General features: G+C 44.6%; 1 protein-coding gene across 1 annotated transcript in view; it reads left to right on the top strand.

Annotated features, from left to right (window-relative positions):
* Positions 1 to 8623: 8623 nt before the first annotated feature.
* Positions 8624 to 13996, top strand: part of LOC309567533 (protein-glutamine gamma-glutamyltransferase E-like) — a 72872-nt gene continuing 67499 nt past the window's right edge. The window contains exon 1 of the mRNA XM_082272918.1: positions 8624 to 8674. Within this exon, the coding sequence (XP_082129044.1) occupies positions 8668 to 8674 (7 nt within the window). The 5' untranslated portion in view covers positions 8624 to 8667. The remainder of the gene's footprint in view (positions 8675 to 13996) is intronic.

Raw genomic sequence — 13996 nt, 5'->3', positions numbered from 1 at the left:
CTTACTTCTTATCTGGTGGTCCTGTCTGGTGATTCAACATTTTTGGAAGGTAGTTCATGATACAGTGGTTAAAATGTATACTCTCCCGGTAGAGGTTTCTCCAGCCCAATACCTTCTTCATCTCTCCTCTATGTTGATTTGACTTTAAAGAAAGAATAGGGCATGGGTTGTGGGACTTTCAGTGAGATCAGTCACTGTACTCAATAACAAGAAAATATACAATCATCAAATATACATTTATTAACCATTTCATGATACACATAAGGATGTACAATGCAGATATCGGTAATCAATGTAGACATAAATTAAAGGAGAACCAGACATAAAATCACTAAATTCATATATATATATACATATCAAGGTATAACCATATCATAAATAATGTATCTCATAAAAAGTTTTGTCAGTTTCCAAATAATGATAAGTCTTCAAAGTATAAGCTCGACGCGTTTCGTGGCTCATGGGCCACTCATCAGGAGCTATTAAAAACCAATACCTGTAAATATATATACATAAGTATCAGAATGCAGAATACTCATAAAGAAAACAGGAAAACAAATTGCTTCAAATAAATATAAATATGAAAAGTAGTCAGTTACTTACAAAAAATGCGAAGTGACCCAAAAGCATTAGGAGGAGCTGGAACTATCCCAAAAGTGACTGTGATTCCCTTAAAGTGATTGTAAAGTCTTGCTTTTTTTCCTTTAAAAATATCAACATGTCTGCTCTGTAAAGTGGTTTTGCACAGACCAGCCCAGATACTCCTCTTCTCGGGTCCCTCTTTGGCTCTCCTGGCCTCTCCCTTCTGACGAGTGCCCCCACAGCAAGCAGTTAACTATGGGGGCACCCGACCTGAGCCACAACTGTGTCCATTCAGACATGGAGCAGCAGTTCGGCCCTGTCCCTCTCTCTCCTGATTGGCTAACTGTGCCTGCTGTGTCTCAAGGAGAGTCCTGGATGGCGGAGGCAGTCGTGCACATTGCTGGATAGAGATGGGGCTCAGGTAAGTGGTAGGGGGGCTGCTACACACAGTAGGTTTTAATGCATATGCATTAAGATAAAAAACCTTCTGACTTTACAACCACTTTAACCAAAGACTGGCTTCAGAGAATCAAGCATATAGCTGGGATAGAAGATCTGATCCATATTGCTCAGGTTTCAAATTTCACGTCTACTGGGGCCCGTCGGACACACTATTAAATGACACACTTACTACGGACACAGGCTGGACTGTCCCCCTGATAGTTTGTGTCCCTATAGTGTTTTTCCCTTAAGGATCCTTTGATCTAGGGACATGCCAGTTTTGATCTAAGTATCCCAGCAGGTTTCTCAATGTCCACTGTATTCTACATATACTCCCCCCTCCCCACCTTTTTGGCCCCCTGAGGGGAGGTTTTCCCTTCCTCTTTTTTTTTTCCTCTTCCTGTCCCCCCCCCCCCCCCCCCGCTTTCCCCTATTTGTTTTCAGACCCTGCTCCTGTTCCTGCTTTTCTTTTCAGGCCCTTGGGATGAGTTGGCTCAATTGGAGACCTGGCCCACATACAAGCTCCGTGTCTGATTCTGAGAAGGATGTGCCCTACTCACTGGGAATAGTATGGGGGTAGCCTGGTTCTGTTATTAGGTGATTTTTGTTGTTATCTTAGGGGCAAATAGCCCTGTCATATTGGCTGGGTAATTCTTATATGTTGCTGATTTGTTAGCCGAATGCAAGCAGTATGCTCTTCTTCCCACCAGGAGCCCTCCTATGGCAATGTTCTATTGATGGCTTATTATAATACATTTTGTACTCTTATTCTGTGTTATTTTGTGTACTCTGTATGTGTATTGAATTGATCCTCGATGGTTATTTTTCTTCTGATTCTCACCTGCAAACTGCTGCGCATGTAGCAAAAATATATTCAGTGTTCTCCTTAATAACCATAGCAAATATTTGTAGATGTTTTTCAAAACAGAACGATTACTCGGCATTGCTGTAAAACTGCAGTTCTCTGATGGTTTGTCTTAGTGATCGACCGATATCGGTTTTTCGTTGCCGATACCGATATTTTGGCCATTGCATATCGGTATCGGCCGATATTGGACAATATTTTTGTACATTTAAAAATTTGCAAAATAAACACAAATTTTTACACAAATCTGTTACTGAACATGTGAAACGTTATTTATTAACATTTTTAACATTAAGGGCTCATTCTTCACACCTTAACTGCATTAGAACTGATAGGAAAACTTCAATTGCAGGGACATTTAGTTTCACATCATGAGATTAATGCATAATAAACTGCTGCAGTAGTGCACTTACTCACTGCAATAATTTTAAATCACTACTGCAGTGCAGTCAGTGCAAAACTGCTAGAAAAAAAGCTAGGCAACAGCTACACAGTGGATTGGACTGGAGTCAGTGGACTACCTCTGCAGTATGGCACTCACTGCAACTACTGCAGTCAGTGCTAAACTGCTAGAAAAAAGCTAGGCAACAGCTAGACAGTGGATTGGATTGGAATCAGTGGACTACCTCTGCAGTAGGGCACTCACTACAACTACTGCAGTCAGTGCAAAACTGCTAGAAAAAAAGCTAGGCAACAGCTACACAGTGGATTGGACTGGAGTCAATGGACTACCTCTGCAGTATGGCACTCACTGCAACTACTGCAGTCAGTGCTAAACTGTTAGAAAAAAGTTAGGCAACAGCTAGACAGTAGATTGGATTGAAGTCAGTGGACTACCTCTGCAGTAGGGCACTCACTGCAACTACTGAAGTCAGTGCAAAACTGCTAGAAAAAAGCTAGACAACAGCAAGACAGTGGATTGGAGTTGGACTGGAGTCAGTGGACTACTGCTGCAGTAGTGCACTCACTGCAATGATTTACTGCCATTAGTGCAAAACTTCTAGAAAAAAAGCTAGACAACAGCAAGACAGTGGATTGGAGTCAGTGGACTACCTCTGAAGTTGGGCAGTCACTGCAACTACTGCAGTGCAGTCAGTGCAAAACTGCTAGAAAAAAAAGCTAGGCAACAGCTAGATGGTGGATTTGAGTGGACACTACTCTTTTCAATACTCCCAGTTAAGTAGAACAATATTATACTGCAGAAAGCAGAACATTTCAGCATGTCCATGGTCACCTGTTAAAGGGCTTCTGTTTTGTTCATATAATGTTGCCACTTCATAAACATGCTCAGGAGGAGAGGAGGACAGAGGGGTAGAGAGAGAGAGGTATCTTCTAGCATTGGAAGCAAGTCTTTTGTAGCGTGCCTCATTTTCTTTCCACCACTGAAGAGGATCACCACTTCTTCTGTCAATTACTGGTTCCTTCAAATAGAGATGAAGTTCATCATCCAGGCTCATTATTGCAGATTCAGAAAAAATTGAATCCTCCGTGTGAGGCCCCAATAAAACACGGAAAATGTCCTGATCAATTCGACCATGATGAAGAAGATTCTCTTCTGTTCGTTGATGTATTTTTGGACATCTTTCTGTTTTTGCAGCATGCTGCTCTTTCATATTATAAAAATAGTGATCTGATTCTGGACTTGTCTTTTCGGCAGGAACCTCCTGCACCTCCTGTTGAATATCTTCTGTCAGCTATTGTTTTGCCTTTGCCAATACATCATCAGAAGAGAAAGCATGGTTCTTGTATTGAGGATTCAAAAGACTTGCAAGCACAACATTTTTAATGTGTTCATGCTTCTCAAAACAAATATCAATCAAAGCTCTCTGGCTTGACAGACCATCATTTGAAAGTTTGAGGGTGTTGTGTGCCATGACACTGAGGTCTGACATATCATCAAGCCTCATTCCTTTCCGCACGTTTGCTCTCGTTCTTTGGTGATTCCCCAGTCTTCAAGCATGCCTAGAAACATTTCTCTACTGTACTCAGTGTGGGATCCTTGCATCACTTTTGTATTCAACACCAATTGCCTTTTTGTCCATCCGCTGTCAATGAAGTGGCATGTAAGAATCATTACTGACTCTGACTCTGTTTGTCCTGACCAGCAGTCAGTCGTGAATGAGAGTGAGTTGCCAGCATTCTCTGGTTGCAGCATAGCCTTTACTTTGTCAATGACCTTTTGGCGAATCTTTCCCAGCATTTCTGTTCGATAATACTTCTCACTCTTCAGTGTGTAGCTTAGCTCAAGTATGGACATCAACCGCTTAAATCCTGAGTCAGACACTATTGTAAATGGCTGGTTATCAGTGACAATCATCTTTGTGATTACTCTGTCTATCAGCTGGGATCTTCCATCTGATTCTGAATCTAGACAGTGACACCTGTTTTTTTTTTTTCAGAAACATATCTGTTATTGTTGCCTGGGATAGTGGAGGAGGTATTTCCAAATCACATTGATATTCATTTTGTTTTTTCTGTGCTGCATGATATAATTCAATATGATGAACAAATTAAATTATGTGATGGGTGTGCTGATAGGTGTTGAAGCTGCAACCAAAGTTCCTTTTTACCTAGTGTGGAAAATCTAATTATATAAATATTTGGTGCACTATAACTATAGATGAAGTGTCTCGTGCAAATTTCCAACCAAATATATGTTGGTACTCTCAATACACAAAAATATTCTCATGCAAAACAATAATATACAAAAAAACATAGTGAACAGGTGAATGTATTAATGGTGAATTAAACAGGATCTATGTTGCTGAGAGGAACGCATCATCAACCTGAAAGGAGTGGCAGTTTCTTCCCTGCTGCAAGACATCCTGATCTCCCCTGCAACAAGCAGATCCCCCCTGGAGGGATGGATGAATGGGGCACCTGCACGGTATTCATAACAGAAGACACCATCAGGAACTGAAGAGGTGGATGTGTCATCCTCTTTAAGTTTTAAGTGGGACTGTAATATGATTGCCTAGTAAGAATTCTGGTCTGAAGCCGTTGTCACTGCTTTCCTGGACTAAAGCCTATTATCTTAATAAAGTTTGGGGGGCTGCATTCTCTTCATTTCATGTCACACATTGGTGGAGTCATATGGAGAAGTGCAGCAGTTAAAGCGGTTCGTGTATAGAGATCATCCATAATTGAATCTGCTGGTGTTGGAGGAAAGGAAACCCTCAGTGGGATATATTCCAAGCGCAGTGATATTTTCATCTGGTAAGAGGCTTAGATTATTGTCCTCAGCACGTGGTGAATCTGCAATACTGGCGATCCTTTTTTCACACAGGGAATTGATTTGGGAGTTTTTTTTTTTTTTTGCACCTTACTTTTATCCGTCGGGTAAGGAGGAAACCCTAAAGGTGGTGGGATTCACATACACTTCTTTTGAATTTGATAGAGCACCTGTTTTGATCTTCAGATTTGGATCCTATTTTTAATTTGCGGTGAAGTACAGTGGTGGAAATTGGACTTTATGGATTTTTGTTTAGCACATTGGATCCTATTTAATTCACCATTAATTAATTCACCTGTTCACTGTGTTTTTTTGTATATTATTGTTTTGTATGAGAATATTTTTGTGTATTGAGAGTACCAACATATATTTGGTTGGAAATTTGCATGAGACACTTCATCTAAAGTTGTAGCGCACCAAACATTTATATATTTCAATATGATGAACTCTTAGATGGGCCCAAAGATTTGACGTATTTTTGTTTTTTGCAGTTACTGATCCCATACTTATATTGTATGTGCATGTGTTGCACACTGCTGCCTTTCCTGAAGAAGGTTAAGATGAGAAATAGTCCCAGACCACACTTTTACTTTTTCTCTCCTCATCCATCTCCATTGAAATTTGAAAGACACAAAAAAGTAAAAAAAATGGCTCGCTGGCACCCTGTTTTTGGGTCAGTCGGTGGCTGACGCCTGGCATTGTGGGTGGCTTGCTGGCACCCTTGTGGGTTGGTGGCTGATGCCTGGCAGTGTGGGTGGCTTGCTGACACCCTGTTGTGGGTTGGCGGCTTACACCTGGCACTGTGGGTGGCTTGCTGGCACCCTGTTGTGGGTTGGTGGCTGACGCCTGGTAGGGTGGGTGGCTGGCTGGCTGGCTGGCACCCTGTTGTGGGTCGGTGGCTGACACCTGGCAGTGTGGGTGGCTTGCTTGCTGGCACCCTGTTGTGGGGTGGCTGGCTGCTGTCACCCTGTTGTGGGTAGGTGGCTGATGCCTGGCAGTGTGGGTGGCTTGCTTGCTGGCACCCTGTTGTGGGGTGGCTGGCTGCTGTCACCCTGTTGTGGGTCAGTGGCTGACACCTGGCAGTGTGGGTGGCTTGCTTGCTTGCACCCTGTTGTTGGATGGCTGGCTGCTGTCACCCAGTTGTGGGTTGGTGGCTGATGCCTGGCAGCGTGGCTGGCTTGTTGTCACCCTGTTTTGGATGGCTGGCTTGCTGGAACACTATGGTGGGTGGCTGGCTTGGTGTCACCCTGTTGTTGGTGGCTGGCATGCTGGAACACTGTGGTGGGTGGTTGGCTTGGTGTCACCCTGCTGTGGGTGGCTGGCTTGCTGGAACACTGTTGTCGGTTTCTGGCTTGGTGTCACCCTGTTGTCAGTGGCTGGCTTGCTGGAACACTGGGGTGGATGGCTGGCTTGCTGGAACACTGTGGTAAGTGGCTGGCTCGGTGTCACCCTGTTGTGGGTGGCTGGCTTGCTGGAACACTGTGGTGGGTGTCTGGCTTGGTGTCACCCTGTTGTGGGTCAGTCGGTGGCTGACGCCTGGCAGTGTGGGTGGCTTGCTGGCACCCTTGTGGGTTGGTGGCTGACGCCTGGCAGTGTGGGTGGCTTGCTGACACCCCTGTTGTGGGTTGGTGGCTTACACCTGGCACTGTGGGTGGCTTGCTGGCACCCTGTTGTGGGTTGGTGACTGACGCCTGATAGGGTGGGTGGCTGGCTGGCACCCTGTTGTGGGTCGGTGGCTGACATCTGGCAGTGTGGGTGGCTTGCTTGCTGGCACCCTGTTGTGGGGTGGCTGGCTGCTGTCCCCCTGTTGTGGGTAGGTGGCTGATGCCTGGCAGTGTGGGTGGCTTGCTTGCTGGCACCCTATTATGGGGTGGCTGGCTGCTGTCACCCTGTTGTGGGTCAGTGGCTGACGCCTGGCAGTGTGGGTGGCTTGCTTGCTTGCACCCTGTTGTTGGATGGCTGGCTGCTGTCACCCAGTTGTGGGTTGGTGGCTGACACCTGGCATTGTGGGAGGCTGGCTGACACCCTGTTGTGGGTCGGTGGCTGATGCCTGGCAGTGTGGTTGGCTTGGTGTCACCCTGTTTTGGATGGCTGGCTTGCTGGAACACTGTGGTGGGTGGCTGGCTTGGTGTCACCCTGTTGTTGGTGGCTGGCTTGCTGGAACACTGTGGTGGGTGGTTGGTTTGGTGTCACCCTGCTGTGGGTGGCTGGCTTGCTGGAACACTGTGGTGGGTGGCTGGCTTGGTGTCACCCTGCTGTCAGTGGCTGGCTTGCTGGAACACTGTGGTGGGTGGCTGGCTTGCTGGAACACTGTGGTGGGTGGCTGGCTCGGTGTCACCCTGTTGTGGGTGGCTGGCTTGCTGGAACACTGTGGTGGGTGGCTGGCTTGGTGTCACCCTGTTGTGGGTGGCTGGCTTGCTGGAACACTGTGGTGGGTGGCTGGCTTGCTGGAACACTGTGTGGGTGGCTGGCTTGGTGTCACCCTGTTGTGGGTGTCTGGCTTGCTGGAATACTGTGGTGGGTGGCTGGCTTGGTGTCACCCTGTTGTGGGTGGCTGGCTTGCTGGAACACTGTGGTGGGTGGCTAGCTTGGGGTCACCCTGTTGTGTGGGTGGCTGGCTTGGGGCCACCCTGTTGTGTATTTGGCTGGCTTGGTGTCACTCACCCTGCCCTGTTTGGGTGGCTGGCTTGCTTGCTGAAACACTGTGTGGTGGCTGGTGTCTGGCTTGGTGTCATCTGGGTGGCTAATTTGCTCACTGGAACCCTGTTGTGGAGTGGCTGGTTGGCTGCTGGCACCCTGTTGTGGGGTGGGTGGCTGGATGCTGGTCTGGCACAGTGTTGTTGTTGGTTGGATGGCTGGCAGCTGGCACCCTGTGGTGGGTGGCTGAGGCCAGGGCCTGTGGGTTAATGGCTGGCACTGTGACCGGACTTCAGCTGGCTGCACAGTGCACACGAGGCTGTCCGAGGCGTGGGAGGTCGTCTTAGAAGGCCGAACGTGTACAGCGCCGTGAAATGACGTCACGTATGTTCCACTCAGGCGTGGGAGGCAGTCTTAGAAGGCAGAACGTGTACAACGCAACATACGCAGTGACGTCACGAAAATATCGGCAATATCGGTAACTTCAGAGGCCGATACCGATATATCGGGGAAAGTGCATATCGGCCCCTGATATATCTAGTTTGTCTCTACCCTAAAATCAACTGCCAAACTGCAGTATTTCAGTAATGTAGAGACCTAAGCAATCAAAATGGGTCATGTGACTCCACTCACTGAAACAGAAGTCTTGCAATAAAGGAAAGTCAATCAATCATCTGCTCGTAATGTGATGTATAATCTCAAGATCTGTGTTACCTTAAAATGATCTTGTATCAATCTCTCCTGTCTAACAACAAGCTTAATTAAAGTACTTTGATTCGTTTCCAACCTATTTACATTGTGATTAACTAGTAGGAGGAGAGCTGGCTTCAGTTATAAATACAGCTTAAATCTGACCTGCCGTCATTATGAACGCACATCGTCTGAATCACAGAAGGAATACATCAGAACAATGACAGGTGAGTACTATAATGCATTCATTTGAAGATGTTTTCCTATATGAATCAATGACAGGTACAGAGCCTGGATAAAGTCAGCAAATGTATATAGACTGGGGCTCCTATCTACCTTTGGTTGTGCTATTTCATTGTTTTGTGGATTGAACATTTGTATGTATGTTGAATATTTATGTTGTATAATATGTATTGACTGATTGGCAGTGCATGACGCTATATTCAGAATATTCAATACTTCCATATTTACTAAAAATATTACAGGGATCAAACATCCTTTTTTAGAAGTAAACTGTAGTATACTCTGGAAAATTCTTTGGTGATTGAGCATCTTTAAAGTGTATCTGAAGCCATTTTTTAGCTTCAGATATACACTACTGTAGCTGGTAAGAGTTAGAACCGTGATCAATTTTTTTAATGCTGTCTGTTTCTCCTTTGGAGATCTTCACCCTCTCTATTTGTCTTGTTGACCATTGTCATGAACACCATGACAGGTATATGGAGAGTGTATGAAGCTCAAGCACTTACTATGCATAACCCGCTGAAAACACAATGCTAGGAATGGTAGATCTGCCGTCATTGAAGTGTTTGGGTAATCCTATGCAATTGTCATTCTAAGTGTTGTTGGCTGTTCAGTCATACAACACAATGAACAAAGGGGTATCAAGAAGGATCTAAACAAGAAAAATGATGATGCTTAGAAACGACAGTGTGAAGGATAGTGTCAAATACCCAGTATTAACCACGTAAGCCCCGGAAGATTTTACCCCCTTCCTGACCAGGCCCTATTTTGCGATTCGGCACTGCATGACTTTAACGGACAATTGCGTGGTCGTGCGACGCTGTACCTAAACAAATTTGACGTCCTTTTTTTCCCACAAACAGAGCTTTCTTTTGGTGGTATTTGATCACCTATGCGATTTTTTGATCATGTGCTATAAACAAAAAAAGAGCGTACATTTTGAAAAAATAACAATATTTTTCACATTTTTTGGGGGGGAATATGAAATTCCCCCCAAAAAAATGTAAAAATCTAAATTTTTTAACATTTTTGCCCAATTTTCTGCTACATATGTTTGGTAAAAAAAAAATTGCAATAAGCATATTTTGATTAGTTTGCGCAAAAGTTATTGCGTTTACTAACTACGGGAAAGATTTTTGTCATTTTTGTTGTTTTGTTTTTTTAACCAGTAATGGTGGCGATCTGCGATTTTTTTTGCGGGACTGCGACATTGTGGTGGACAGATCGGACCCTTGACTGACATTTTTGACACTTTTGGGGGTACCAGTGACATTACTACAGTAATCAGTCCTATACATATGCACTGTTACTGTAAAAATGACACTGGCAGGGAAGGGGTTAACTTTATTGGAGAGGGAGGGGTTAAGTGTGTCCCTAGGGGCGTGTTTCTAACTGTGCAGGGATGTGGCTGTGTGTGTAACAGCAGAGATCAACGGTCCTACATAGCAGGACCGTTTGATCTCTGCTGTTACACAAGGGAGAATGACAGGCGGCTGTGTTTACATTAGCCGCCTGCCTTTCTCCCTCTGTAACTGACGATCGCGAGTGACCGGCGGAGGTGTCTGTGAACGAGCGGGGTTGGGAGCGCGCCTCCGGCAGCGCGCTCGCCCCCTATTGGCTCACAGGCTAATGACAAACAGGGCTGACCGCCACAGTATATGTACTTGCGGCGGTCGGCAAGTGGTTAAAATGGAAGTACAACCAAAATCTATTGCTATACCTACCCTCAGTCACATTCTAAATTGAATCTATCTAGCCCTGTAGGGAAGAAAAAGCTATACTTTCCAAATCTGGGCTACCTCCAGGCTCACCTGCCCTCTATTTATCCATTAGAATGCATGTGCTTCCACTGTGAAGGCATTTATAAATTTACAAGATTTAGGACTGCAGAAATATTGAGGTGCCTTGAAGCGGCTCTGCAGCTTACGCATGTATTTGCAAATGTGTGCTAACTAAACCCCTGTTTTAAACGCAAACTGTTAGACAGGATAATTTGGCTGGTAGCAGATTGGCTGGCGAGTTGAGCTGGGACTTTTCTTTGGTTTTGTTTTATCTAATCTGCAGCCACTCTGGTCAGGTCCCACACTGAGCTGTCAGCGATGGCTTAACCATGTGGAAGTGTGCAGGAGAGGCAGCCGACAACAGAAGCCCCATAGTAACTCTATGGGTGATGTCACTTCTCATGCACTTCGCAGCCATTGTCAGCTTTCTCTCTGTACAAAGGAGTCACCAATAGAGACCAGACCGGATTGGCCTCAGGAAAAGTAAAGCTGGCCATACACTATACAATTTTCTTATTCAATTTCCTTTAGATTTACCTTAAACTATGTAGTGGAAGGGCCTGTCTGACTGCATACAAATTGAAAGTGTTTAGGTTTGACCCTATATTACATGGTTTTGGTAAAGTTGAACAAGAAAATTGTATAGTGTATGGCCAGCCTAAGTATAGCAATTTTTTCATTACAGGGTTAGAAAGATTAGGTTTAGAATGTGTAGAGAGTAGGGTTAGTGTTGGATTAGATAGGTTTTGGCAGAACTTCCACTTAAAGAATTGCAATTACAGTAATTTGACCCAATATGAATACAGGAAAACCTTGGATTGCGAGCATAATTCATTCCGGAAACATGCTTGTAATCCAAAGCTGTCCACATAGACCATCTTCCTTACCACCGACTCTCACCACCGTCAGTCTGCAGTCGTGACCGGGAAGACTACCCTGCAGTAGAGTGATCTGAAAGCGAGGCTTGAATCCTTTGTGGAACGCAGTGTGGAAGAGATGATGTTGATGGCGGTGCGGAGGATGGTCTATGTGGACAGCTTTACCCTGGATGCCTGCATACTTAGATGCAGGGTTTTTTTTCAGCTGGAACTTGGTGGAACTCAGTTCCACCATCTTTGGCTCAGGCCCTCTGCTCCCTGCTCACCACTTTCACTTGTAAACATTGGAGTACGGCTTCTGTGTTTTATCAAGTGACACCTTGTCTCCCAACAGCTCCCACACATCTGATCTCCTGAGAGGCTCCCACTGAGTTCCAGATGGGGACCCCACTGAGTGCAGGATGGGGACAAGGGAGATGCAGGTACCCAGGAAGCAGTGCGGATATCTACACCTCTAATGGATGATCTCCCTACAAGTGAGAGAGGTGGAGCCACCTACAGTGTGCGGCAAGGTACTAGAGTCTGCTGAGGGCTTTCAGTGATTGCAAAGTCTCTCTTTTTTTTTAAATAACAAACTTGTTATACATACCTGCTCTGTGCAGTTAGTTGTACAGAGTGGCCCAGATCCTCTTCTTCTCGTGTCCCTCTTCTGTGCTCCTGGTCCCTCCCTTCTGTTGAGTGCCCCCATAACAAGCAGCTTGCTATGGGGGCACCCGAGCAAAGTCACAGCTCCTGTCTCCATTCAGACACAGAGCTGCGACCCGGCCCTGGCCCCGTGCCCTCTCTCTCTCCTGATTGGCTGACTGACTTTGATTGACAGCAGCGGGAGCCAATGGCGCCATGCTGCTGTCTCAGCCAATGAGGATTGGAGTCCCCGGCAGCTTAGACACTCCTGTCACTGGATAGAGATGGGCTCAGGTAAGTATTAGGGGGGCTGAGGGGGGCTGCTGCACACAGAAGGTTGTTTTATCTTAATACATGGAATGCACCTTCTGACTTTACAATCCCTTTCAGCCTAATAAAGCAACAAAAGTAAGACGTGGAAGATAGTGGAGGGTTTTGGGGGTCATGGTTGAGTTCCTGCAAAAAAAAAACCCTACTTAGATGTGCTTGTTTTAATCATCAACCTTGTGAGTTGCTAAATATTGTACCTTCATTAAATGTAACCATATTGCTATACTACATCACTTGTTTATCAAGTCAAATTTATTAAAAAAATGTCTTGCAAAACGCTCCCAAACCAAGTTACAGTAAATCAAAGGTTTTACTGTACTAATATCAAATATTAAATATATTATTATCAATAATAGTGTTAGTAATAATTGTCAAAAAAAGCAGTAGTAATATCAGTGGAAACAGCAATAGCAGAGGTAGTGGTAAAATAGTCATAGTTTCTATTGTTTCTTGTATTTAAAATTTGCCAGCAATTTGTGCAAAGTTACAGTATCTCACAAAAGTGAGTACACCCATGCACGCTTGACACCATCTGAATCAAATAAGTTCATCTTGGTCTCATCAGACCACAGGACATGGTTCCAGTAGTCGATGTCCTTAGTTTGCTTGCATTGAGCAAACTGTTTGCGGGATTTCTTGTGCATCATCTTTAGAAGAGGCTTCCTTCTGGGACGACAGCCATGCAGACCAATTTGATACAGTGTGCGACCTATGCTCTGAGCCCTGACAGGCTGACCCCCGACCCTTCAACCTCTGCAGAAATGCTGGCAGCACTCATACATCTATTTACCAAAGACAACCTCTAAATATGGAGCTGAGCACATGCACTTAGCTTCTTTGGTCGACCATGGCGAGGCCTGTTCTGAGTGGAACCTGTCCTGGTAAACCGCTGCATAGTTTGGCCACCGTGCTGCAGCTCAGTTTTAGGGTCTTGGCAATCTTCTTCTAGCCTCCCTAGGCCATCTTTATGTAGAGCAACAATTCTTTTTTTTTTCAGATCCTCAGAGAGTTCTTTGACATGAGGTTCCATATGAACTTCCAGTGACCAGTATGAGAGATTGAGAGCGATAGCATCAAATTTAACACACCTGCTCCCCATTCTCACCTGAGACCTTGTATCACTAACAAGTCAAATGACACCAGGGATGGAAAATGGCTAATTGGGCCCAATTTGGACATTTTCACTTAGGGGTGTACTCACTTTTGTTGCCAGCAGTTTAACATTAATGACTGTGTGTTGAGTTATTTTGGGGGACAGCATATTTACACTGTTATACAAGCTGTCCCCTCACTACTTTACATTGTAGCAAAGTGTCATTCCTTCAGCGTTGTCACACGAAAAGATATAATAAAGTATTTACAAAAATGTGAGGGGTGTACTCACTTTTCTGAGATACTGTATATACTAGCTAAAGAAGGCTCAAAGGCAAACTTTTGCAAAAAGCAAAAAAGGTTAAATTCATGAGAATGTATAAGAAAATTAATGAGGAATAAAAAATCATACTGAGAACTGGATGCTCCATTACCACAATTAATACTGTATGTGTGCATAATCAGGAAAACTCCCAAAAAAATAAATTTAAAAATCAAATTTTTTAAATATTTTAGGCCAATTCGTTTTTTGCTACATATTTTTGGTAAAAAAATCGCAATAAGTGTTTTTGGATTGGTTTGCGCAAAAGTTATTGCGTTT

The sequence above is a fragment of the Pelophylax lessonae genome (assembly GCF_965119305.1).
Source record: "Pelophylax lessonae genome assembly, chromosome: 11".
Classification (NCBI taxonomy): Eukaryota; Metazoa; Chordata; class Amphibia; order Anura; family Ranidae; genus Pelophylax; species Pelophylax lessonae.
The sequence above is the reverse complement of the archived record's forward strand: the minus strand, read 5'-3'. Positions and strand labels throughout refer to the sequence as shown.